Source organism: Monodon monoceros, unplaced genomic scaffold, assembly GCF_005190385.1.
Source record: "Monodon monoceros isolate NGI ecotype Baffin Bay Population unplaced genomic scaffold, NGI_Narwhal_1 Super_Scaffold_8, whole genome shotgun sequence".
Taxonomy (NCBI): domain Eukaryota; kingdom Metazoa; phylum Chordata; class Mammalia; order Artiodactyla; family Monodontidae; genus Monodon; species Monodon monoceros.
Genome location: NW_021703785.1, coordinates 9,395,836 through 9,423,741, shown reverse-complemented (window position 1 = coordinate 9,423,741; position 27,906 = coordinate 9,395,836). Strand labels below are relative to the sequence as shown.

Here is a 27,906-nt window from a genome sequence, read left to right as displayed (position 1 = left end):
AAATCAAGTACTAGTTAGATCTAACTTATCCCCCCCCCAACTTTTTTCTCTTGATGGTCTTCATATTACCTTGTAGGAAGCTACTTGTAAATATCAGATTCCAGTTCATGAGCATTTTTTGATCATTTTTAAGGCAAGAAATATCCTCTATGGAAGAAGAGTGTTCTGGAATGGATAGAACTACATTTGTCCTGCATTGATGTTTCTGAGGCTAGATAGCTTAACGCAAAAGAGCTCAATGATTACAAAGAAAAAAATAAGTTTTGGTGTCAGCACGCTCTCCTATAATGTCCTGAGAGCCTTTAAAGCTCAGCATGGCCGTGATGCCACTTGATGTGTCTCTTGCTGCCAAATTCCTGCCCTTGTGATGCAGTTCAGGCTGTGATCCCATTTACATACCAAAACTAAACACCATGTTCTTTCATTGTCATGGATGTGTGTGTGTGTGTGTGTGTGTGTGTGTTCAAACAATGCTCATAGGCCTTTTGAAAGCAGTTCTCTAATGTATGTTCTGCATATTTGCTATCAGGGATAAACAATAACATTCTGTACCTTTCATCTCTATTTTGTCGATCCTCTGCCTACAGAGTTTAAAGGAATCCTTGTTAGAATCAAGGAAATTAACTCCTGCAGGCCAAATATATGTGTATATATACACACCTAGATTTGACAAACTAGCACTGAAGCATGACATTTCAGATCAGTGTGGTAAAATTCACTTCTTCTAGTTCTCTCATTTTCAAGATAAACTGAGATAAAGGCCAGAAAGATGAACTAGTGACACATGTATTTATTTATTTATTTAATTTTTAACATCTTTATTGGCGTATAATTGCTTTACCATGATATGTTCGTTTATGCTTTATAACAAAGTGAATCAGCTATACATATACATATGTTCCCATATCTCTTCCCTCTTGCATCTCCCTCCCACCCTCCCTATCCCACCCCTCTAGGTGGTCACAAAGCACCGAGCTGATCTCCCTGTGCTATGCGGCTGCTTCCCACTAGCTATCTGTTTTACATTTGGTAGTGTATATGTGTCCATGCCACTCTCTCACTTCGTCCCAGCTTACCCTTCCCCCTCCCCGTGTCCTCAAGTCCATTCTCTACATCTGTGTCTTTATTCCTGTCCTGCCCCTAGGTTCTTCATAACCTTTTTTTTTTTTAGATTCCATATATATGTGTTAACATACGGTATTTTTTTTTCTCTTTCTGACTTACTTCACCTCTGTATGACAGACTCTAGGTCCATCCACCTTAGTGGCACATTTAGATGGAAGACACAGGCCTCCTAATTTCTTCACTTATGCTTTTTTTCCCTACTTGTTTAGGAAAGACCTTGATATAGTATGTTATGGCAGTCTAAAGGATTTTCATGCTAAATAGATTTTATCATTTCTAAACTCTATTTTATAAATCAAAACCAAGCATTTTCATCTTCATTTTATCGCTATAAAATGATTCCTTCTCTCTCTCTCTTTGGCATAACTTTTGTGCTGGAATTGAGAAACTTGTCACCTCAGAAAAGCAATTGCAGTTTCAATTTGTGATTTCCTGCCTTTTCTGAAAGGCTAAATACCTGCTTCAGAATCTGGTATCAATACATTGCATTTCTAACTGATTTTCCTAACTCCACTGATAAAATACCATGAAGGATTTTATAGAAAAAGTACAGTTTCATTTAAAGTGGTATCCATAACATATTTTTGACAACGTGTGACTTTGAGTTATTAAAAGATGTAGAACATATTTAATTTTTGTTACTGTGAAAGTAAAGTTATGTTTATGTTTTAACTTGTCAAATTAATCTCTGATCAACATTTAGATTAGGCAGTACCACTGTCGATACTGTTTTTCATCATGCTAGACTAGTTATTTAAACCTTTTCTCTGTTACTTTTACATTTGCTTCTTCTGTGATCTTCATTGGGGCCTTTGATTTAGGTATTCCTACTTTCCCAAAACAATGACACCTTCAAAAAAACTCTATATGCCACTATTTCATCATTTAACCTGGTTGCCATATATTCACTGACTCTCAGGAATTTCATTACGGATGGTTTACTTTAAGTTATCCATATTGCCATAACCCTTCTTTCCTCAGCTTGAACTTGTTCAGTGGATGTTGGTTTCTAATGGCAAAGTGTAGAAGACACATCAGTGGATGATTTGAGGAGCAGTGGCCGTCCTGAACTAGGCGATGTTCTCCCACTTTGATACTTTCCTATTTAAAGGCCAAACCTTTTATCCCAAGCCAAACACAGCAATGACACGATCTCATCAGTTCTTTCCAGTGTGTACACAATTGACTGCAGCTGTTTTTTTTTTTTTTTTTCGGTACGCGGGCCTCTCACTGTTGTGGCCTCTCCCGCTGCGGAGCACAGGCTCCGGACGCGCAGGCTCAGCGGCCATGGCTCACGGGCCCAGCCGCTCCGCGGCATGTGGGATCCTCCCGGACCGGGGCACGAACCCATGTTCCCTGCATCGGCAGGCGGACTCTCAACCACTGCGCCACCAGGGAAGCCCCTGCAGCTGTTTTTGAGAGCATCTTTTGATCAAATGAAGCAGGGGCTGGGGTACAAGCCTGAGGCAGAAGCACGGAAGCTTAGGGATCATCACACACATGGTAAAAGTGAGGACACACTTTATATCGTCTTCCCAACTTTATTTGGAGTTGGTGATGCCTGGAGGTGACGCGGACACTTATAGGAGTAATCCTTGAGAATGTTTGTGATGCTGCATTAAATGCACAGGGAGTAGAGGTGAAGACCTTACAGGCCACATTTACCCCTGGAGTTTGTAGTAGTGCACAGAAATAGCAAAGGGATAGAAAAGTGAAGCTGCATAACATTAGCGTGGAAAAGCACAGAGATTAAAGACTGAGTGAGGAAGATAGAATAAAAAGAAAACAGAGTGAATGTGAGGGCAGAAAGGGGAAAGACTTGTAGAGATTTCTTCTAGCTAGTGCATCTGTACATTTTGCAAAATTTGTTGAAGCACCCACAATTAATCTGACTTCTTTAGATATTAACTGGACCAGATTTTAATTCTAAAAATCTCTGTTGATAGCTTTTGACCATGTTCACGGATTTGTTTTATGCCACCACAGTTTTTTTTTTTTAACAATGGTGTGTTAGTTTCTGCTTTATAACAAAGTGAATCAGTTATACATATACATATGTTCCGATATCTCTTCCCTCTTGTGTCTCCCTGCCTCCCACCCTCCCTATCGCACTCCTCCAGGCGGTCACAGAGCACCGAGCTGATCTCCCTGTGCTACGCGGCTGCTTCCCACTAGCTATCTACCTTACGTTTGGTAGTGTATATATGTCCATGCCTCTCTCTCGCTTTGTCACAGCTTACCCTTCCCCCTCCCCATATCCTCAAGTCCATTCTCTAGTAGGTCTAGTAGGACACAGTCTTTATTCCTGTCTTACCCCTAGGTTCTTCATGACAGTTTTTTTTTTCTTAAGTTTCATATATATGTGTTAGCATACAGTATTTGTCTCTCTCTTTCTGACTTACTTCACTCTGTATGACAGACTCTAGGTCTATCCACCTCATTACAAATAGCTCAATTTTGTTTCTTTTTATGGCTGAGTAATATTCCATTGTATATATGTGCTACATCTTCTTTATCCATTCATCCAATGATGGACACTTAGGTTGTTTCCATCTCCGGGCTATTGTAAATAGAGCTGCAATGAACACTGTGGTACGTGACTCTTTTTGAATTATGGCTTTCTCAGGGTATATGCCCAGTAGTGGGATTGCTGGGTCATATGGTAGTTCTATTTGTAGTTTTTTAAGGAACCTCCATACTGTTCTCCACAGTGGCTGTATCAATTTACATTCCCACCAACAGTGAAAGAAGGTTCCCTTTCCTCCACACCCTCTCCAGCATTTATTGTTTCTCGATTTTTTGATGATGGCCATTCTGACTGGTGTGAGATGATATATCATTGTAGTTTTGATTTGCATTTCTCTAATGATTCATGATGTTGAGCATTCTTTCATGTGTTTATTGGCAGTCTGTATATCTTCTTTGGAGAAATGTCTATTTAGGTCTTCTGCCCATTTTTGGATTGCGTTGTTTGTTTTCTTTGTTATTGAGCTGCATGAGCTGCTTGTAAATTTTGGAGATTAATCCTATGTCGGTTGCTTCATTTGCAAATATTTTCTCCTATTCTGAGGGCTATCTTTTCGTCTGGTTTATGGTTTCCTTTGCTGTGCAAAAGCTTTGAAGTTTCATTAGGTCAAATTTGTTTATTTTTGTTTTTATTTCCATTTCTCTAGGAGGTGGGTCAAAAAGTATCTTGCTGTGATTTATGTCATAGAGTGTCCTGCCTATGTTTTCCTCTAAGAGTTTGATAGTTTCTGGCCTTACATTTAGGTCTTTAATCCATTTTGAGCTTATTTTTGTGTATGGTGTTAGGGAGTGATCTAATCTCATACTTTTACATGTACCTGCCCAGTTTTCCCAGCACCACTTATTGAAGAGGCTGTCCTTTCTCCACTGTACATTCCTGCCTCCTTTATCAAAGATAAGGTGACCATATGTGCGTGGGTTTATCTCTGGGCTTTCTATCCTGTTCCATTGATCTATCTTTCTGTTTTTGTGCCAGTACCATACTGTCTTGATTACTGTAGCTTTGTAGTATAGTCTGAAGTCAGGGAGCCTGATTCCTCCAGCTCCGTTTTTCATTCTCCAGATTGCTTTGGCTATTCGGGGTCTTTTGTGTTTCCATACAAATTGTGAAATTTTTTGTTCTAGTTCTGTGAAAAATGCCAGTGGTAGTTTGATAGGGATTCCATTGAATCTGTAGATTGCTTTGGGTAGTAGAGTCATTTTCACAATGTTGATTCTTCCAATCCAAGAACATGGTATTTCTCTCCATCTATTTGTATCATCTTTAATTTCTTTCATCAGTGTCTTATAATTTTCTGCATACAGGTCTTTTGTCTCCTTAGGTAGGTTTATTCCTAGATATTTTATTCTTTTTGTTGCAGTGGTAAATGGGAGTGTTTTCTTGATTTCACTTTCAGATTTTTCATCCTTAGTGTATAGGAATGCCAGAGATTTCTGTGCATTAATTTTGTATCCTGCTACTTCACCAAATTCATTGATTAGCTCTAGTAGTTTTCTGGTAGCATCTTTAGGATTCTCTATGTATAGTATCATGTCATCTGCAAACAGTGACAGCTTTACTTCTTATCTGATTTGGATTCCTTTTATTTCCTTTTCTTCTCTGATTGCTGTGGCTAAAACTTCCAAAACTATGTTGAATAAGAGTGGTGAGAGTGGGCAACCTTGTCTTGTTCCTGATCTTAGTGGAAGTGCTTTCAGTTTTTCACCATTGAGGATAATGTTGGCTGTGGGTTTGTCATATATGGCCTTTATTATGGTGAGGAAAGTTCCCTCTATGCCTACTTTCTGCAGGGTTTTTATCGTAAATGGGTGTTGAATTTTGTTGAAAGCTTTTTCTGCATCTATTGAGATGATCATATGGTTTTTCTCCTTCAATTTGTTAATATGGTGTATCACGTTGATTGATTTGCGTATATTGAAGAATCCTTGCATTCCTGGAATAAACCCCACATGATCATGGTGTATGATCCGTTTAATGTGCTGTTGGATTCTGTTTGCTAGTATTTTGTTGAAGATTTTTGTATGTATGTTCATCAGTGATATTGGCCTGTAGTTTTCTTTCTTTGTGACATCCTTGTCTGGTTTTGGTATCAGGGTGATGGTGGCCTCGTAGAATGAGTTTGGGAGTGTTCCTCCCTCTGCTATATTTTGGAAGAGTTTGAGAAGGATAGGTGTTAGCGCTTCTGTAAATGTTTGACAGAATTGGCCTGTGAAGCCATCTGGTCCTGGGCTTTTGTTTGTTGGAAGATTTTTAATCACAGTTTCAATTTCAGTGCTTGTGATTGGTCTGTTCATATTTTCTATTTCTTCCTGATTCAGTCTTGACAGGTTGTGCATTTCTAAGAATTTGTCCATTTCTTCCAGGTTGTCCATTTTATTGGCATAGAGTTGCTTGTAGTAATCTCTCATGATCTTTTGTATTTCTGAAGTATCAGTTGTTACTTCTCCTCTTTCATTTCTAATTCTATTGATTTGAGTCTTCTCCCTTTTTTTCTTGATGAGTCTGGCTAATGGTTTATCAATTTTGTTTGTCTTCTCAAAGAACCAGCTTTTAGTTTTATTGATCTTTGCTATTGTTTCCTTCATTTCTTTTTCATTTATTTCTGATCTGAACTTTATGATTTCTTTCCTTCTGCTAACTTTGGGTTTTTTTTGTTCTTTTTTCTCTAATTGCTTTAGGTGCAAGGTTAGGTGGTTTATTCGAGATGATTCCTGTTTCTTAAGGTAGGATTGTATTTCTATAAACTTCCCTCTTAGAACTGCTTTTGCTGCATCCCATAGATTTTTGGGTCATCGTGTCTCCATTGTCGTTTGTTTCTAGGTATTTTTTAATTTCCTCTTTGATTTCTTCAGTGATCACTTCCTTATTAAGTAGTGTATTGTTTAGCCTCCATGTGTTTGTATTTTTTACAGATCTTTTTCTGTAATTGTTATCTAGTCTCATAGCATTGTGGTCGGAAAAGATACTTGGTACAATTTCAATTTTCTTAAATTTACCAAGGCTTGATTTGTGACCCATGATATGATCTATCCTGGAGAATGTTCCATGAGCACTTGAGAAAAATGTGTTTTCTGTTGTTTTTGGATGGAATGTCCTATAAATATCAATTTAGTCCATCTTGTTTAATAAATCATTTAAAGCTTGTGTTTCCGTATTTATTTTCATTTTGGATGATCTGTCCATTGTTGAAAGTGGGGTGTTAAAATTCCCTACTATGAATGTGTTACTGTCGATATCCGTTTTTATGGCTGTTAGTATTTGCCTTATGTATTGAGGTGCTCCTATGTTGGGTGCATAAATATTTACAATTGTTCTATCTTCTTCTTGGATCGATCCCTTGATCATTATGTAGTGTCCTTCTTTGTCTCTTGTAATAGTCTTTATTTTAAAGTCTATTTTGTCTGATATGAGAATTGCTACTCCAGCTTTCTTTTGGTTTCCATTTGCATGAAATATCTTTTTCCATCCCCTTACTTTCAGTCTGTATGTGTCTCTAGGTCTGAAGTGGGTCTCTTGTAGACAGCAAATATATGGGTCTTGTTTTTGTATCCATTCAGCCAATCTGTGTCTTTTGGTGGGAGCATTTAGTCCATTTACATTTAAGGTAATTATCGATATGTATGTTCCCATTCCCATTTTCTTAATTGTTTTGGGTTCGTTATTGTAGGTCTTTTCCTTCTCTTGTGTTTCTTTTTTTTTTTTTTTTTTTTTGCGGTCTGCGGGCCTCTCACTGTTGTGGCCTCTCCTGCTGTGGAGCACAGGCTCCAGACACGCAGGCTCAGCGGCCATGGCCCACGGGCCCAGCCGCTCCGCAGCATGTGGGATCTTCCCGGACCGGGGCACGAACCCGTGTCTCCTGCATCGGCAGGCGGATTCTCAACCACTGCGCCACCAGGGAAGCCCTCTCTTGTGTTTCTTGCCTAGAGAAGTTCCTTTAGCAGTTGTTGTAGAGCTGGTTTGGTGGTGCTGAACTCTCTCAGCTTTTGCTTGTCTGTAAAGGTTTTCATTTCTCCATCAAATCTGAATGAGATCCTTGCTGGGTAGAGTAATCTTGGTTGCAGGTTTTTCTCCTTCATCACTTTAAATATGTCCTGCCAGTCCCTTCTGGCTTGCAGAGTTTCTGCTGAAAGATCAGCTGTTAACCTTATGGGGATTCCCTTGTGTGTTATTCGTTGTTTTTCCCTTGTTGCTTTTAATATGTTTTCTTTGTATTTAATTTTTGACAGTTTGATTAATATGTGTCTTGGCGTATTTCTCCTTGGATTTATCCTGTATGGGACTCTCTGTGCTTCCTGGACTTGATTAACTACTTCCTTTCCCATATTAGGGAAGTTTTCAACTATAATTTCTTCAAATATTTTTCCAGTCCCTTTCTTTTACTCTTCTTCTTCTGGAACCCCTATAATTCGAATGTTGGTGCATTGAATGTTGTCCCAGAGGTCTCTGAGACTGTCCTCAGTTCTTTTCATTCTTTTTTCTTTATTCTGCTCTGCAGTAGGTATTTCCACTATTTTATCTTCCAGGTCACTTATCCGTTCTTCTGCCTCAGTTATTCTGCTATTGATCCCATCTAGAGTATTTGTCATTTCATTTATTGTGTTGTTCATCATTGTTTGTTTCATCTTTAGTTCTTCTAGGTCCTTGTAAAATGTTTCTTGCATTTTGTCTATTCTATTTCCAAGATTTTGGATCATCTTTACTATCATTATTCTGAATTCTTTTTCAGGTAGACTGCCTCTTCATTTGTTAGGTCTGGTGGGTTTTTATCTTGCTCCTTCATCTGCTGTGTGTTTTTCTGTCTTCTCATTTTGCTTATCTTACTGTGTTTGGGGTCTCCTTTTTACAGGCTGCAGGTTCGTAGTTCCCGTTGTTTTTGGTGTCTGTCTGCAGTGGCTAAGGTTGGTTCAGTGGGTTGTGTAGGCTTCCTGGTGGAGGGGACTAGTGCTTGTGTTCTGGTGGATGAGGCTGGATGTTGTCTTTCTGGTGGGCAGGTCCACGTCTGGTGGTGTGTTTTGGGGTGTCTGTGGACTTATTATGATTTTAGGCAGCCTCTCTGCTAATGGGTGGGGTTGTGTTCCTGTCTTGCTAGTTGTTTGGCATAGGGTGTCCAGCACTGTAGCTTGCTGGTCGTTGAGTGAAGCTGGGTGCTGGTGTTGAGATGGAGATCTCTGGGAGATTTTCGGCGTTTGATATTATGTGGAGCTGGGAGGTCCTCTAGTGGACCAGTGTCCTGAAGTTGGCTCTCCCACCTCAGAGGCACAGCAGTGACTCCTGGCTGCAGCACCAAGAGCCTTTCATCCACACGGCTGAGAATAAAAGGGAGAAAAAGTAGAAAGAAAGAATTAGTAGAAGTAGAAAGAAAGAAAGAAGGGATGGAGGGAGGGAGGGAGGGAGAGAGGAAGGAAGGAAGGAATGAGGGAAGGAAGGAAAAAAGAAAGAAGATGAAGTAAAATAAAATAAAATATAATAAAGTTATTAAAATAAAAAAATAATTATTAAGAGAAAAAGAAACGGACGGATAGAAGCCTAGGACAAATGGTGGAAGCAAAGCTATACAGACAAAATCTCACACAGAAGCATACACACACAGTCACAAAAAGAGGAAAAGGGGAAAAAATCATAAATCTTGGTCTCAAAGTCCACCTCCTCAATTTGGGAATGATTCGTTGTCTATTCAGGTATTCCACAGATGCAGGTACATCAAGTTGATTGTGGAGCTTTAATCCGCTGCTTCTGAAGCTGCTGGGAGAGATTTCCCTTTTTCTTCTTTGTTCGCACAGCTCCCGGGGCTCAGCTTTGGATTTGGCCCCGCCTCTGCGTGTAGGTCACCTGAGGGCGTCTGTTTTTTACTCAGACAGGACGGGGTTAAAGGAGCCGCTGACTCGGGGAGGGAGGGGCACGGAGTGCGGGGCGGTCCTGCGGCGGCAGAGGCCAGCGTGACGTTGCGCCGGCGTGACGTTGCACCAGCCTGAGGCGTGCCGTGCGTTCTCCCGGGGAAGTTTTTCTTGGATCAGGGGACCCTGGCAGTGGCGGGCTGCAGAGGCTCCCCGGAAGGGGGGTGTGGACAGTGACCTGTGCTCGCACACAGGCTTCTTGGTGGCGGCAGCAGCAGCCTTAGCGTCTCATGCCTGTCTCTGGGGTCCGCGCTGTTAGCTGCGGCTCGCGCCCGTCTCTGGAGCTCCTTTAAGCAGCGTTCTTAATCCCTTCCAGGTACGTGCGGGGTTTCTTGCCTTTTGGGACGTCTGAGGTCTTCTGCCAGCGTTCAGTAGGTGCTCTGCCGGAGTTGCTCCATGTGTAGATGGATTTCTGGTGTATCTGTGGGGAGGAAGGCGATCTCAGCGTCCTACTCCTCCGCCATCTTCCCGGAAACCCTCCACAGTTTTTTTTAATGTTGAGATGTGAATTAATCTCAGATAGAAGGTAATGGCTGCTCTTCAGCCAACTACAGAAGTTGAGGACGTTCTCCCTTCAGTCCCCGTCTCCCTCCTCACAGGTTCCTACTTTATTCCATGTGCCAAGGTATCAGGACCTTCCCTGCTTGTGAATTCCAGGCACCTGCAGCAGCACGTGGCATCCTCTTGGGTAGTCACAGATTTCCTGGCATCCTCACCTACTGGATGTTTTGTTCTAACTTTCACAGCTATTTTAAAGTTTCAAGAGTAAAGCTTTTTTCCCGTTTCAGTCTAACTGTTTTTCACTTTTATTGTTGAAGTGTCAATGTGTTTTCCACAAATGGCAGCATGTTTTGTACTTTGTCCAGCATCCTCATGGCAGATCTAACTGCCCTTGAAATGAAACCTCTTGTCTCCCAAGAATTTCAAAGCCACTGGCTCCCATAAAACAGCAGAATTGATTGTACTTTAAACGTTAAAGATTTTGTTTTAAAAACTGTTATTTATCTATGCATTTGCAACATACCTCTGTTTGCAAATTTTGCTCTAAATTATTGGGTTAGCTAGTGAGAGGCCCACGCACCGCGATGAAGAGTGGCCCCCGCTCACCGTAACTGGAGAAAGCCCTCGCACAGAAACGAAGACCCAACTCAGCCAAAAACAAACAAACAAATAAATAAATAAATTATTGGGTTAGCCAAAAAGTTCATTTGGGTTTTTCTGTAAGATGTTAAGGGAAAACCCAAATGAACTTTTTGGCCAACCCAATACGCGAGGATTGGGAAGATGGGTAGGAACTTCTTAAGTCAAGATAAATGGCAAGAAGCCATGGAACCCAGCAATCTCTGCGATATAATTGCTATTAAGTCAAACTATTGTAATAAAAATTCTTATATTTGAAGGTCAAAATGATCATAGTCACGTAATATGTATTTATTAGCAATCAAAAGTTTTTTCCTTTAAGATGATGAGCTCTAAGGCAAAGTATTAGTATTAACAGCAATTTGTTGTATAGACTTTGTTACATAGTAGGTGCTCAATAAATGTGCATTGAATTGAATTTAGTGTTAAATGAGAGATGTGGACTCTGTGATCCTTAATAGCTCATCCTACTTTGACCTATGGTTTTATGATCTGTTCCGTGAAGAACCAGGTTTATAGATAGTGAAAAGCTTCCTGATAGGTGAATTGTCCAATACTTCAAACTCAAAAGATGGACATCTGACCACAGACCTCATGGAATACTGATAAAACAGACCAGCCTTCCCTGAAGACTGGTCCATACCAGTTTCCATATTGTGTGATATATATTAATATCAGATGCCAAGTACAGAATAGCAGCGATTGTTATTCATTAGCATTATATTTGATTTACTTAAAGAAAGTGTAATTCCACTTCCTTTAAAATTTTTCATACATTTTTGGAGAAATTATAGAAATCTACTTTACATTGTATCTGTAATAATGAGTATCTGAATGGTTATTAGGAGTTAGGAAAAGCTCAGCTAAATTATCGTGCTTTCCTTTCCTTTCTATTCCTACTTGGTTGTATATGTGGGCTCAAGTGAATAAAAATAAAAACTGCTCACTTCTATGTAGCATTTTAAGATATATTATGTACTTCCTGATAAATGTGGATAGATAATCTGATTTAAAATGAAGAACTAAACCTCAACGAGGTTGTCATTTGAGCAGCCCTACTCTGTAGGGAACAGGGTCAGGATTTGAACCTACTTATTTGATTGATATCTTATGCTATACCATATCAGTACTTGTCACAGTTCTTTACAGGCTCTGTGCCCATGTAAATTTAATATCTTTCCTGACCTCTTTTGTGTATAGGAAATTAGTCTCCAAGGGTTGCGAACTCCACACAGGTTACTGATTTTAAGCTAAGGGTCTATAGGCTAAGCATGTAGTGTGTAGTAAAAAGATAATGAAAATAAAGTGTGAGGGACTCTAGAAACTAAGACCCTGTTTCAAAAACAAATTGTTTTCCATTTCCTATGGCTCTCCTCCACGTGAATTAATTGCCCAATTCATCAAATCCTGCTTTTTAGCAGACTAAATTAGCAGACTAATTCAATCTCATGCACTTGGATTTTGAAAGATTCAAGTTGATAACCCTATGAACCTGTTTATCTGATCTGGAGTTGTTGTTTTTCTTTCCCCGTGATCAATCAATATACCTAGATCAGGTATTTAAGAACATTGAGAAAAATGGGCTTTTGCCTTAATGTTTTATATTGTGCTTAATTGAGATCGTGACTCATTTGTGACATTCACTGTTGAAATGAAAGTTAATTCTGGCTTTGGTATATTTTTCTCATATACATGTGCATATATATATATATATGTATGGCTCATAAATACAATAACATATATATATTATTACTCCCATTGTGAAGGTCATGGGCAGTGTAACTGTGGAAGATGTGACTGCAAAGTAGGCTGGTATGGGAAAAAGTGCGAGCACCCACGTTCCTGCCCGCTGTCAGCTGAGGAGAGCATCAAGAAATGCCAGGGAAGCTCTGCTCTGCCTTGCTCTGGAAGGGGTAAGTGAGGGTCTCAGGCCTTGTGACCCATCGCCTCCTGTGAGTCAAATGAATTTAGTTCACGTGTATCTTATTTAAAAGGTAGCTGAGATTCCTGAATGAGGAAAGATTAGTCTTTTCAGAACTAATAACCGCCACCACCGCCACCACCACCGCCCCCCCCCCCCCCCACCCCCGCCATCAGTCTACTTTAGCTCTGAGGTCTGTTCAATTTCTATTCAGTTCAATGCTACATTAAAAAAGGAAAAAACAGTTTGGATATTTGCTCAGAGCTTTCTCAATAAGATCATCTAATTGTCCACTGACATTTCTGAAACTTAATAACAGCCTACTGAGTTATACTATTGGCTTTTGAAAATGTATTGTATAGACAGATAGCTTGGAATAAGCTTTTCTTGTCTTAGACGGCATGTAGCCTCAGGTGTGCTCTTGCTATCAGATCAGTACAAATTGGAGGAGAAGGAAGAATTCATCTAGGGGAAAGCTGGTTTCATTCTTTTTGATTTACCAAAATAAGAAATACAATTTCACCTCTCACATTAAAATGGCAAAGTTAATGTGAAATTTGCTTTCAGAGGTACTGGTAATTGAAGTTATTACAAATTTTATTCATGAAAGAGGAAAAGGAGAAAGATTTCCTTTATCTGAATGTTAGATCAGAAATTTAATTTTATGTTGAAGGGAAACTTTTTTTTGAAAAGTGAATTTTTTAACTGAGATATAATTCAAATGTCATAAAATTCCCTCATTTAAAGTATACAACTTAGTGGGGTTTTTTTTAGTATATTCACAGAATACCCAACCATCACCACTGCCTCATTCCTAAACATTTTCGTCATCACAGAAAGAAACTCTGTACCCTTCCTGGGCACTCCCCACTATCCTCTCCACTTAGCCCCTAGAAACCATTAATCTACTTCCTGTCTCTGTGGATTTGCCTAATCTGGATATTTCACATATAAATATGAAATATGTGTTCTTTTTCTCCTGTTTCTTTTTTCACTTAGCTTAATGTTTTCAATGTTGTATCATGTGTCAGTACTTCATTCACTTTATGGCTGAGTAATATTCATTTGTATGGATATAGCACATTTGTTCATCCATTCATCTGTTAATGAACATTTGGGTTGTTTCTACTTTTTGGCCTTCGTAAATAATGTTCTGTGCATATTTATGTACAAGTTTTTGTGTGGACGTGTGCTTTTGATTTCTCTTGGATATCTACCCATGAGGGGAATTGCTGGGTCATATGGTAACTCTATGTTTAACTTTTTGAGGTACCACAAAACTATCTTTAAAGTGACTGCACCATTTTACATTCCCTCCAGAAGTGTATGAAGGTTCCAATTTCTCAACATCCTCACCATTATTTGTTATCATATGTCTTTTTCATTACTTATAGTTGTTTTTTTGGGGGGGGTGCAAAAACCTCCTAAAGTCTCCAAGATTATTTGTAACATAGTATTTTATCATACTCTGATATTCATCCTTAATGATTATAAGGAGAAGGGTAGGATATGGGTAGAAGGAATTTTTAATTTCAGAAGCATTTCTGAATTGCCCCATCTTTCATTAATACTCCCAGGCTGGAAGCAATGTTCTACTAGCGTTAATAAAATACTGTGATTATAGTGCTTGAGTAAGCCTATTATGCTCTTAAAAATAACAAAGACTAAAAATCAGTATTCCTCGGACTACTGGTATTATTTATTGCTAAAAATAACAAATTATAGGACTCCCCTGGTGGCTCAGTGGTTAAGAACCCACCTGCCAATGCAGGGGACACGGGTTCAAGCCCTGGTCCAGGAAGATCCCACATGCTGCAGAGCAACTAATCCTGTGTGCCACAACTACTGAGCCTGTGCTCTAGAGCCCATGAGCCACAGCTACAGAGCCCGCCTGCTGCAACTACTGAAGTCCACGTGCCTAGAGGCTGTGTTCTGCAACAAGAGAAGCCACTGCAATGAGAAGCCCACACACCGCAACGAAGAGTAGCCCCCGCTCGCTGCAACTAGAGAAAGCCAGCGTGCAGCAACAAACACCCAACGCAGCCAAAAATAAATAAATACATTTATTTAAAAAAATAAATAAAAATAAATTATACAATGGAAAAATTTTAAAAGCATATAAAACATATCTCAAACATAGAAAATGACTTTAAGTAGATATATATATATACACACACATATATGTGTATGTATATATTTGCCAGTGGTTTCTCATTTATCTTGAAATTTTTTTTATATAATGCTAGTGCAAGAGAATTATCTGTGGACTTTATATATCAATGTTTAATAAACTCTGGCAAACACATATTTGCCTCCTACCTTTCTAGAGATTCATTAAGTTATTTAGCTACCATTTTTAAGCAATAGCTTATATTTTAAAGTCTGTTTTATTAAAAAGGTGTTGATATGTATAGAATTGTATTTTTTATTTTTTTGTAATTCATTCAAGCCTTTTGAAGCACTTTACAGATAAATATAAGCTTCTCTAGTTTCCTCACAGGGAAACGGAAGTATTGATGAGTGAAGTGATTTTCCAGGGAACTGTAACAAAATATAAGAATTTTGAGAATGAAGACCAAGGATTTATGACAGGCAGTCCAATGCTCGGACCAGTGGTTAGAGACTTCCTTTTTCATAGGGCTACATCTGCAAACTCCTGGGCACTGGAGGTTGGAGGTCTTAAAGCAAATGGCCAAACTTTCAAAGGATTAGTTTTGCAATTTATGAATGACAACGGCAGCTGTGGTTACATGAGTGAGGAAAGCAATTACAAGGCTCATTGGTTCTCCAGCCGGAGAGCCTCAGCAGCTCGTTAGCTGGGGCCAAGGAATAAAAACAATTCTCCTGGTAGAATTAGATTAGATTACTTGCTTGTGCTGCTGATGACTAAGTGTGATCATTATGTCTTAAAGGTAGGGGAATAATTTAGAGGATCTTTTAAATTCTCTGAATTCCTGTGATTCCTTGATTTCTGTCCCTTCATTTAGTTAGATGACTCTCACAAAGACAATACTGATGTACAGTGATTCATCCTGCCCATGGGGTTGGAAGGTGGGCACAGCTTTCTCAATTCTCCTATCAATGTTCTGCCCAAAAATTTTAAATGGTCTATGATAGTCTATTAGTTTTAAACTCTTCTTGATTAAAAATGCATTTTTTTGGTTTTTTTTTTTTTTGTGGTACGCGGGCCTCTCACTGTTGTGGCCTCTCCCGTTGCGGAGCGCAGGCTCCGGACACGCAGGCTCAGCGGCCGTGGCTCATGGGCCCAGCCGCTCTGTGGCATGTGGGATCTTCCCGGACCGGAGCACGAACCCGTGTCCCCTGCATCGGCAGGCGGACTCTCAACCACTGCGCCATCAGGGAAGCCCAAAAATGCATTTTATTATTATTGAGGTTCTCCTGAGTATGTGTCTAGCTTTGGCCAGAAAATGTGAGCAAAATGTGTCACTTCAGAGTAGAAGTTGAGTCAGTGAGAGATTTGCCATTCTCTCTTTTTCCCTGGCAAGGGGATTTGAAGTTTGAGATGGTGGCAGATCCATTAGCCTGGGTCTCTGAATGAGGATGATCAGCAGAAACCTCTGCTGACCCACCGGGTTCTGTCGCATGAGTGAGAAATAAACCTTTGTTGTTTTAAGCAGCTGAGATATTGGGGTTGTTTGTTATGGCTTCAGAACTCCTGGCTCATACTCTTCTGCATACAAAATTAGGGAACACAGCTAAAGCAAAGCAAACAAACGCGACAAAAATCACACTCAATCCAAAGAGATAAGCATAAAAAAGTTGAGATTTATAACTATATATGTATATCATATCAGTATTAATATCTAAATCAACATAAATAACTATATATTTTATAAATGATGTTTTTATACAGTTCTATCAACAGCATTTATGTGCACTTATTCGACAAGTTAAATGCTAAGAGCATTGAATGTATTATCTTTTTTAATATTCCCCAAACACAATGAGATAGGAAGAAATAGAATTCTTCTTTTTACAAAAGAAGAAATTGGAAATTTGAACAGTTTACCATCTTACATAGTAGGTGCCAGATGTGCAACTTTTAATAGAAACTTTTAATACAGGCCGTCTGATGCCAGAGCTGTCATCTTAGGTAATTTACTAACATGCCACAGTTTGTTAACGTGTTCTTTTAACATGTCAATTTTCTGAACAACTTGTCATGAATATATTTTATTGTTATAAATATTCTTCTGCAAAATTATTGGTATGGCTGCATACTATTCCATAAAATGGTTGTAGCAAAAGAATTTAATCAACCCTCTTTTATTAGACATCTGAATTGTCTCTTATTTTATTCAAGTTATAATTTACATCCTTGAAGTGGAATATTTGCATAAATCCTAAGTATTAATTCTTAGATGTGGATTGCATAGATCTAAATGAATAAGAATATATTAAAACTTTTTAATAAAAACATTGCCCAAACAATTTATAGCCTCTAGAAAAATTGTTCCAGTATACCCTCCTACCAGGAGTGGAAGAGGGGTTCCCTTTGCCCACCAATAGTGACAATTTTAAATAATTAGTTCACTTTTCCTGGTGTATTTTACTCTTCATGTTGTAAACTTTTACTTTATCAAACTCCTTTCACTGACTTCTATAATCATCAAAACAAATGATTTATCTGCAGGCATTAATATTCAGAAGCTTGTGTTTGCAGTATTTGCCTTCTTTGATCATCATTTGTCCTTATGTCTAAGTCATCTTTTTGTTTGGTATTGCACTCCCCTGTGTTTTTGTTGTCTGTCCTCTGTGCCCTTTGGTTTTCTTTCATCAGACTTGTTCTAAGAGGTATGGCATATATTTTGGTCCTTCAACACACATACCCATACACCTCCACAAGGAGAGGTATGGAGTGGAAGAACAATGACAAATTGAAGCTAATTATTTAATATTGTGGCTTCCAGAAAATAGGAACCATGTCCTCATTTTTATCAATTAGTATGCTTTAATTAATTAATTAAGCAAGTTGGGTCAATTCCTCACCTAGGAACATACTTTCAAAGAATGATAGCATGTCAAATTCTCACCATCTGGAGATTTTTCAATTTAAGCTGTAATTTACCTCTCCTTTTTAGTGGCAAAGCACACCTTTAAGTTCTTTTGCTTTTATTAATCAGAGAAGTTTTCTATGATGCATGTATTTTTTTAACCTACGTGTTTTTGACTCTGTGATTTTTTTGGGCAACTAAATCATTTTTCTTATTCATGTATACAGAGATACAATTATTATTTGGAACATAACTTCTGTTTTTTTAATTGGAAGACCCCTAAAATTTTTTAAAAAATTTTGTGGGAGGAGAGTCTTTTAATTTTTAAAAAATTTTTTATCAGCTTTATTGAGGTATAATTGATATACAAAAACTGCACATATTTAATGTATACAATTTGAAGAATTTGGACATGTGTATACACCTGTGATGCCATCACCATAATTAGGGTGATAAGCATATCCATTACCTCCCAAAATGTCCTTGTATCCCTTTGCTTTTGTGTGTAGTGTGTGTATGTGTGTGTGTGTGTGTGTGTATGTGTGTGTGTGTGTGTGTAAGAATGTTTAACACAAGAGAGATCTAAAATAGTCAAACCTGTAGAAGCAGAAAATAGAATGGTGGTGGCCAGGGATGGGGAAAGGAGGAAATAGGGAAGTTGTTATTCAATGGGTATAAGTGTCAATTATACACGATGAATAAGGTCTAGAGATCTGCTATACCACAGAGTGTCTATAGTTAACAATTTTAACTTTTTTTGTGTGGTTTTGTGGACTGGAAAACATTTTTTAAATTAATTAATTAATTAAAATTTTTGGCTGTGTTGAGTCTTCGTTGCTGCGTGCAGGCTTTCTCTAGTTGCAGTGAGCGGGGGCTACTCTTCGTTGTGGTGCGCGGGCTTCTCATTGCGGTGGCTTCTCTTGTTGTGGAGCACAGGCTCTAGGCGCGCGGGCTTCAGTAGTTGTGGCACGGGGGCTCAGTAGTTGTGGCTCACAGACTCTAGAGGACAGGCTCAGTAGTTGTGGCTCACGGGGCTTAGTTGCTCTGCGGCATGTGAGATCTTCCCAGACCAGGGCTCAAACCCATGTCCCCAGCATTGGCAGGCGGATTCTTAACCACTGTGCCACCAGGGAAGTCCCCTGAAAAATTTAAGAGGATAGACCTCCAAACATTTTAGATTAAGTACAACACCACCTAGTGTGATTTTGATTATATTTTTAAAATCCCCAGTGGCTTAATTAGATATCTTACTGTAAGTTAACTGAAGTGGGAAATGTGTAGAGTTTTCAAGAGGCAAGGGAACCCAGTGTGTTCTTCCAGTGGTCCTTCGAGAAGGAGAGTGGGATTCAGATTTCCTCTCTTCTAGACATTCAGATTGATTGATCCACTCCATCTGTCATTGCTTGAGAACCCTGGGATGGTCATACACTGAATTATGACCTTTCAAACGTAGTTGTAAAGGATCACATCCAAAGAAAATGAAGAAATGACCCTGTAAAATTAACTGCTTTACTCTTCCTTATCCAGAAAGAATCATCCTGCTTTCAGTGATGTACAGAATGGGGATAACATCAGTGAATTGGGAAATCATGTCAGAAGCAAAAGTCTATATTTTGTCATATTATAGACATTAGATGATGAGAAATCAGTCTGTGGATCCCAGGGAGTCTTCTATGGATCTCTGAGCACATCTTAAACTTACAGTGCTCTCTGCTATGGCTTTTATGTGCTCTATTATCATGGAATAACCCACAATAGAAAGATGGTATCTAGGAAGAGAAAAGCCTGTTTGTTATTTGCTTCCTTTGTACTCAGAAAATACTTATTAGAATGTCTTTAAACTGTATATGCAATCCACACTTCACAAAACCTCAGGAATGTAAATACTCTTTCTTATGACTTTATTGAAGATAGTACAGAGACAAAAAGAGTGGGATCAAGTGGGAGAACTAAATATGGGGCCTCTAGCGTCCTTTATGTCCTCATGATGTGTTGGGACTTCTGTGTGTTGGTGGGGCGTTTTCTACCTTCATGAGGAAACCAAAGGTGCAGGTGCCCAGAACTGGTGTTTTTCTGGACAGTCCTGATTCAATCCAGTATTTAACCTCTCAGTCATATGAAGAAGCAGCATTTACTAAAGGCATAATTTGTGTACATTGAAGGAAACTGCTAAAAATAATGGAAACAAGCCAAGAAAAGATCTCATGCAAGACAGTTATGTAGGCACTCCCCTTTCCAGTGGGTAAATAATTATCTCTCTTCCTTATTTCGCCTTCTTTTTTCGTCTCGCCTTTCCTCTTGCTATTTTTATATTCAGCAGAGCACAAAGGAAATTCAGAAGCTGAATTTAATAATTTTGTCTATCTTTTAAAAAGACGGTGGAAAATAATTCAATGGAAAATAATAAGCATAGTGGTTTTTTTTGATAACCTGAGTATTTTCTAATCCATAGTCCAGAAAACTGTATCACTCCCAAGACAGAGTGAATATTTTTTCTCGTGTTCCAGTCAGCCATCTTGCCTAAATGCTTTATCTATGGCAACAGAACACTTTGTGTCAAAGATAGGAATCGATCCAAATAAAAGGACAATTTTTATTACATTTTGCATAATTTTTATGTGGTAAATTGAAAGCTGGTGAAATTTTTTGGCTGAGAAAACTTCTAGGAAAGGCTGCAATGAATATTGTCAAAATCTATTTGAAATGAAAGTAGAATATCGGACATGAATTCAACCCCGATTTCTTTAAGGGACCTTAAAATGAAACGTGTGACAACTATGACAATTTTGTTACTTTAATTATATATTTCTTTCTATTAAAACATTAAGCACACAGTGAAGGATGTAATGTGGGGCTCTAGTGGTTATTTAATTGATTTTATTCAGTATAAATAAGCAAACCAAATATTTTTAGTGGGAAAAAAACAATCTCTTCTGCTATCAGCCGTAATCTTCGCAGAACTACACAGTCTACAGACTCTTTTTAATAGAAAATCAATGAGGCAGAAGGTCATTATTTTGTCTAGGTGTTAGGGTCATGTAGATGATCAGAACTCTATGATTCCTTTGTTGGATACATAAGATGCCATTAAAAATTTATAAGGCTGGTCATTGTGTTATTATTTGCATGATGAATATATATGCAAATATTCAATAAAAATTAGTATGTACAATGTACAGTCATACTAAAGCACACTGACATCTTATGCATCGTATTTTCATTAGTGATGTTGCTCATCGAATTTAATAAATCTAATATTTATTGATCACCTTACCAAGTATCTCTGTGCTAAGCTGGGGATCAGGAAACTAGGACCAGGAGGCCCACATTTTGTTTTTGTAAGTAAAATTTTATTGGAACACAGCTATGCTCATTTGTTTACATATGGCTGCTTTTTTGCTATCATGGCAGAGTTGCCACAGAGGTGTACGGTACACAGGGCCTAAAATGTTTACTATCTGGCCCTTTACAGAAGGAGTTTGCTGGTTCCTATGCTAAGCATTTGTGATAAAAGTGCCAAAGAACAGGTTGAGTGTCTTGAGGGTCAGGGGAAGAAGATATTATTTTCTAAATAAATTTGGGGGCATATAGGGCTTCATGAAGTGAGTGAAGCTAAAACTGAGTTTACCTCTAAGTAGCATTAGACAGATACTGGTTTAGAAAAAAGAACATTCCCGCTAGAGGGAACATCATGGAGAGAAACACTGAGTTAACAAGGGAATAACTTTTTCAGGGGACAGGAGATAAACTCACTTTTGATGATATATGAAGAATCAGACAGTGGGAAGCAGCCTGGGGGCAAATGCCATTTCTCCCGTCCCCCATTACCCTCTCTCCATGTTGTGATGGGTTTGAGACAGAAAAAACAACTTCTTTGCAGACCTCTTGTTCTCATAATTGTCATAGGAGGTTGATGTTAGTAAGAAGGACACACACTGTAAGTACAGATTTTAAATACACTGCAGTGATGTCATAGAAATGCCAGGTTAACCTTGCTTAGTGCCTACCCCAGTGCATCATCGCTAAAATACCAAGTTTAATGTAAGTGAAGTGACCAAGATCCAACCTTCCCATACACAAGACAAGTATGCTAACATCCTCCCCTGTGCTTTTCTTCCTTTTTCCTGTACCTCCAATCATGTTTACTTAATCTACTGAGGGAATAGGAGAAGACAAACACAATTCTGAAGTGGCTGTTATATTGAGTCATTCATATTAGCAAAGTAAAATGACAGCAGTTTAGCAGTTGGATTGGTATTTTGAGGGTCACCTTATCTGTAACGGGTATGTGTACACATACCTGCATGTTTTAAATGGCAAAAGGACATTGTGTCGTAGTGAGGCAAGATGGTGGGTTATTTGTTTGGGCTGAGAAACCCTAGACTGAGTCTGGGCTCTGCCACTAACCAGGTGTATGATCCAGCAAGTCACAGGCTACCTTAATGGTGACTTTGAACTTAGCTTCTTCAGGCTACTTTTCCTCTCCTTCACTTCTCTCTGCAGCAAGTGAACTTGACTCTGTGTTTTGAGTCACTTGGATCCGTAGATTCTGTATGCTCTCACGGGCCCCATGTGTTTCATTTATGACTCACCTTCCTAACAGACTTCGTCTCTGGTTTTGCATAGCTAACTAGATAGCTGACTACTCTTCAGGAGGATCAGGTAACTAGCCAAGCTGTTTTCTAGAGTCTGCTTTCTACCAAGTGACTGTTTTGGGTACAAACTAATATATTCTTCAGTTATGGAATCCTTTCATTTGCAGTGTAACAGTTAAGATGGATGAGATTTTGGTTCTTCATAAATATTTATTTCTTATGTGGTGCCTTTCATTTGGATAAAGGAGGAAAGACAGGATTCTTTGGCTTCTTATTTAAGTTTCTAAATAATTTTGGCCTCTTTGCTGCTCAAAATATCCATGCCATGTGGATGCTTGTAAATGGTACCAAATGGTCTGGCATAGTACAGTCTGAGGTTTGAACGTTTGAGGTTTGAACGGTCCCAAGGATGAAACAAAATATTTGAGGTCATATGTAAAGTTCTTTATAAGGACATTAAATCACTTGCCAGGATTTCTTTCTCTGGATTTTTTCCCTAAGGCCCTGTGTTGCACAATAGTTAACTGAAGGAGCTTAAAAGAAATGTAAAAAAAAGATCGCCAGCAGATATAGAGTAGACGGTGACTAGAAAGGTGTCTCACACAGCTTCACTTGATTAACTTGCTGGCAGTGTGCGTATCATTAATGTCACTATTAAATTACAGTCACAACAGTGAGATGATCGCAGAACTTATACGCTTGAGTGTAGTTTACTGTAATCATAAAGAGACAGTAGCAAAACCCAAGAGGTGTAATTCATGCTTGACTCTAAAGGCACTGTTCTGGATGCTTCTGCCACATGAAGAGAGAAGCCCAGAAGGATTATTAGTAGATGAGATCCTGGATGAGGTAGGAGGCCTGAAGTCTTGTGGCTGCACAGAGGTGTGACAGGGCTGGAACATGCTGACATTGTTCAGCCCTGTTCCCAGATATCACTCCCATCCTTCACTTGCATGGTCGCTGGGAAAACTCTCGACAGGCATCTGCTTCCGGTTTGGGTCGAGAGGCGCACACAATGCTGCCGACTTGTGGTTCCTTTGAGCATATATAGCCTCATCCAGTCAGTCACTTTCCAATCCTCAGGGCCTGTGCCTCTGCGGGGGCAGGAATTCGAGAGATGACCATATGGTCTGTGAAAGCCTCTCGGGGCAGATGTGCTCACCCTACTTATTGTTTGTGTGGCCCTGGAAAGTTGTATTTTAGCTTTATGGACCCTCAGTTGTTATCTCTAAAACCAGTATTATTATAACGGCTGTTTCCTCCAAAGTGTTGTGAGGGGCGATTAAGATGACACATAGGGGGCTCCTCTGGTGGCGCAGTGGTTGAGAGTCCGCCTGCCGATGCAGGGGACACGGGTTTGTGCCCCGGTCCGGGAAGATCCCACATGCCGCGGAGCGGCTAGGCCCGTGAGCCATGGCCGCTGAGCCTGCGTGTCCGGAGCCTGTGTTCCACAACGGGAGAGGCCACGACAGTGAGAGGCCCGCGTACCGCAAAAAAAAAAAAAAAAAAAAAAAGATGGCACAGAGGAAATTGTTTCGTTAACTTTGAAGCCAACATGCAGTTGTGAGGGATTGCAAGGGTTTAAGCAGACGACATAGCAGCTGAACTCAAGGCCATAGAATTTAAGAGAGAAAACAAGATCAATGTTCCTTCACTCATTCATTCATACAGTCAACATATATTTTTTGGGATCCTACTATGTGCCTAGAACCAGTCTAGGAGCTTAGGATAGAATAATAAATAAGGCAGCCAAAGTCAGGGCTCTCAGAGAGCTTGTGGTAAGTTTGGTCAGAGAAGTTAAACAAGAAAACAAATAATTTTGGTTAGTGCTAGGAGAAGGATATCAAGATAATTTGGCCAAGGTGGGGTATGGGGCTGCCCCAGATAAGGTGGTCAGCGACCCTCTCTGAGGAGTCCTGCTTGGCCAGATCTGAGTATTGAAAAGGGGTCAAATACGAACTGAGGGAAGATGGCCGGAAAACAGAAAAAAAAAAAAAAGTTTATACCAAATTTCATACTCAAGTAATGAAGGTTTTCTGGAAGAGATCAAAGTTGGGTGGGCTTTGTTCTTTAAGAATCTAGAGAGGAGGGACTTCCCTGGTGGTCCAGTGGTTAAGACTCTATGCTTCCAATGCAGGGGGCGAGGGTTTGATCCCTGGTCTGGGAACTAAGATCCCACATGCCTTGGGGTGGGGCCAAAAAATTCAATTAAAAAAAAAGAATCCAGAGAGGAGACTTAGAATTTGTTGAAGAAGTATTTTAAAAGTACCAATGTGAGCTCCTACCTGATTTAATTTATCTGTGAGATGGCCTGGGCGTCAGGGATTTTAAAAGCTCGCTGGTGATTCTGCTATGCAGCCACATTTAGAATCCCTGCTCTGCAGAGTTGTGTAATGGGCATAGTCCTGCAGCAGGAGGACGGACACTTTTGCTTTTGCCCTACTTCCCGCAGAGCAAACCGGGCTTCAGGGAGTGCTTAAGAGTTGCAGAAAAATTACTGTCCTGTGGTGTCTTTGCCTGATGCTCCATTGAATAGATGGGAAAGCAATGAGGCAGTGGGTGGGCACGGGGAAGGTATGCTCTTGGAGAAAGGGATAAAGAATTTTCAAAACAGAAAGGCCCATCAGGAGGCACAGAAATATGAAAGAAGATGGTATATTTGTTCAGGGAATTGCTCCATCCCCGTTTTTGTATATCTGAGGTGGGAGTGAGAATCTGTATTTTTAAATAGATCCAGTGAAATTACGAAGCATTTGGGTATGAATGCAGGGGGTAAACCTCATTTCACAAAAATATCTTTCCATGGTCCTCAATTGTCCAGAGGCCTAGACCTGCTTTCAAGCTTCACAGATTGTTTTCTGAGAACTAATCTGTGATGTGTTTTTTTCAACCAGAATATTTGTATTGTAATGAGGGATTTTTGGAATTCTATACCCAAGGATTCTTTACCTGAAATTCACACAACTCTGGAGGTTTATGGTTGGGTGCCAGGGCAATAAGCACCTCTTATAATAGCACAAATATATTATACATACCTTTTATATTTTTATAAAGAGAGGGTCTGTGGCTTCTTTTACCAGATTCTGTTGATAAAAGGGCTGCATGATATCAACAAAAGGTGGAAGTGATTTAGAAACCATTGCATAAAACCAAACACTTTTAAAGAGATGTTACAGTAGATTATTAAGGAACGTATTTTGAGGTAGATGTGCCTTAACTAGACATTGTGTAGTTTAATAGTTGAATTAGTAAATTATCCAAATAGTAATCAAATATAGAAATACTTTGTGATATCTAGTTGTGTTTGTAACTTATGATGTGGCTTCTTCTTTATTGAGGTATAGTCGATGTACAATATTATGTTAGTTTTGGGGGTACAACATAGTATTTTACAATTTTAAAGGTTATATTCCATTTATAGTTATTATAAAATACTGGCTATATTCCCTATGTTGTACCATATATCCTTGTAGCTTATTTATTTTATAGACAGTAGTTTGTACCTCTTAATCCCCCACTCCTGTCTTGCCCCTCCTCCCTTCCCTCTCCCCACTGGTAACCACTAGTTTGTTCTCTATATCTGTGAGTCTGCTTCTTTTTTGTTATATTCACAAGTTAGTTTTATTTTTTAGATTCCACATATAAACAACATATAGTATTTGTCTTTCTCTGTCTACTGTGTTTCACTTAGCATAGTACTCTCCAAGTCCATCCCTGTTGCTGCAAATGGCAAAATTTCACTTTTTATTTTACGGCCAAATAGTGTTCTGTTGTATGTATGTGCATATATGTGTGTGTGTGCGCAAATATATAGGTGTATGTGTGTATATATATGGGTGTGTGTGTGTGCATACATATGGGTGTGTGTGCATACATATGGGTGTGTGTGCGCATACATATGGGTGTATGTGCATACATATGGGTGTGTGTGCATATGGGTGTGTGTGCGCATATATATGGGTGTATGTGTGCATATATATGGATGTGTGTGCATACATATGGGAGTGTGTGTGCATACATATGGGGGTGTGTGTATATAGATGTGTGTGTGCATATATATGGGTGTGTGTGTATATACATATGAGTGTGTGTGTATATATATTGGTGTGTGTGTGCATATATATGGGTGTGTGTGCATACATATGGCTGTGTGTGTATATATATGGGTGTATGTGTGTTTATATATGGGTGTGTGTGTGCATATATATGGGTGTGTGTGCATACATATGGCTGTGTGTGTATATATATGGGTGTATGTGTGTTTATATATGGGTGTGTGTGTGCATACATATGGGTGTGTGTGCCTATATATGGGTGTGTGTGTGCATACATATGTGTGTGCATATATATGGGTGTGTGTGTGCATATATATGGGTGTGTGTGCATATATATACACATACACCGCCCACATCTTCTTTATCCACTCATCTGTTGATGGACTCTTAGGTTGCTTCCATATTTAGGCAATTGTAAATAATGCTGCTGTGAACATTGGGGTGCATGTATCTTTTTGAATTAGTGTTTCAGTTTTTTTTGCGGGGGGGATAAATACCCAGGAGTGGAATTGCTGGATCATATGGTAGCTCTATTTTTAATTTTTTGAGAAATCTCCATACTGTTTTCCATAGTGGCTGTACAAATCGACAGTCCCACCAAAAGTGTACGAGGGTTCCCTTTTCTTAGCATCTTTGCCAACATTTGTTACTTGTGGTCTTTTTGATGATAGCCATTCTGCCAGGTGTGAGGTGGTATCTCATTGTGGTTTTAATTTGTATTTCTCTGATGATTAATGATGTGGTGCATCTTTTCCTCTGCCTGTTGGCCATCTGCATTTCCTCTTTGGAAAAATGTCTACTCAAGTTTTCTGTCCATTTTTTAATTGGGTTGTTTGTTTTTTGATGTTGAGTTGTATGAGCTGTTTATATATGTGGGGTATTAACCCCTTATCGGTCATATCATTTGCAAATATTGATATTTTCTCCCATTCGGTAGGTTGTCTTGGCTTTTTAAAAAAAAATGTGTTCACAAGGTTCAAGTTTGGAACAAAAAGATGGACCAAACCCAAAACCATTTTATTCTAAGTCATGAGAATTTGTCACTGAAGTTTCTTATTAGGATAATTGGAAACACAGATGAAATTTCAAGCAGAGAATAAAAATTAAATTCCTGTTTTTCCCTCAGAACAGAATGACATTTCTTCTGTAATGCTCTGGGTTTTAGTCTCTACTCATGACAGGTGTCCATTCTGATTAATAAATGTTGCTGTCCGGAATGCTCATAAGAGTATAACCTGCCATTCTAGAAATAACAGGAGTATAGGAACAAGAACAGAAGGAAATTTAATTTGTATGCTAATCAAGTTCTATTCGGAATTTTATTAACATATATAAAAATATAATACAGAAATACAGTTGGTGTTTTGTAATACCTCCATGGCTCCAAACTAAGATTTAGCCAGTCTATAAACTTCTTTCTAATCAACATTCAGTCATATTATTACTGTTTTAACTTTGGCTAGTTAATATCCATACGAGTCTTAGAAATATGAGGGATAGGGATAAATTATCAAAGAAAATTTCAAGCAGTGTGACAGAGCGCACAACCTGAGGAAACAGTAGAGTAGATAGAAAAACAGGTCATGGAGCAGCAATAACTTCTGTGATTATTAAGCTTGAATGATTCAGGCGCT

General features: G+C 39.0%; 1 protein-coding gene across 1 annotated transcript in view; it reads left to right on the top strand.

Annotated features, from left to right (window-relative positions):
- Positions 1–27,906, top strand: part of ITGBL1 (integrin subunit beta like 1) — a 216,736-nt gene that overhangs the window by 117,452 nt on the left and 71,378 nt on the right. The window contains exon 7 of the mRNA XM_029210599.1: positions 12,453–12,599. Within this exon, the coding sequence (XP_029066432.1) occupies positions 12,453–12,599 (147 nt within the window). The remainder of the gene's footprint in view (positions 1–12,452; positions 12,600–27,906) is intronic.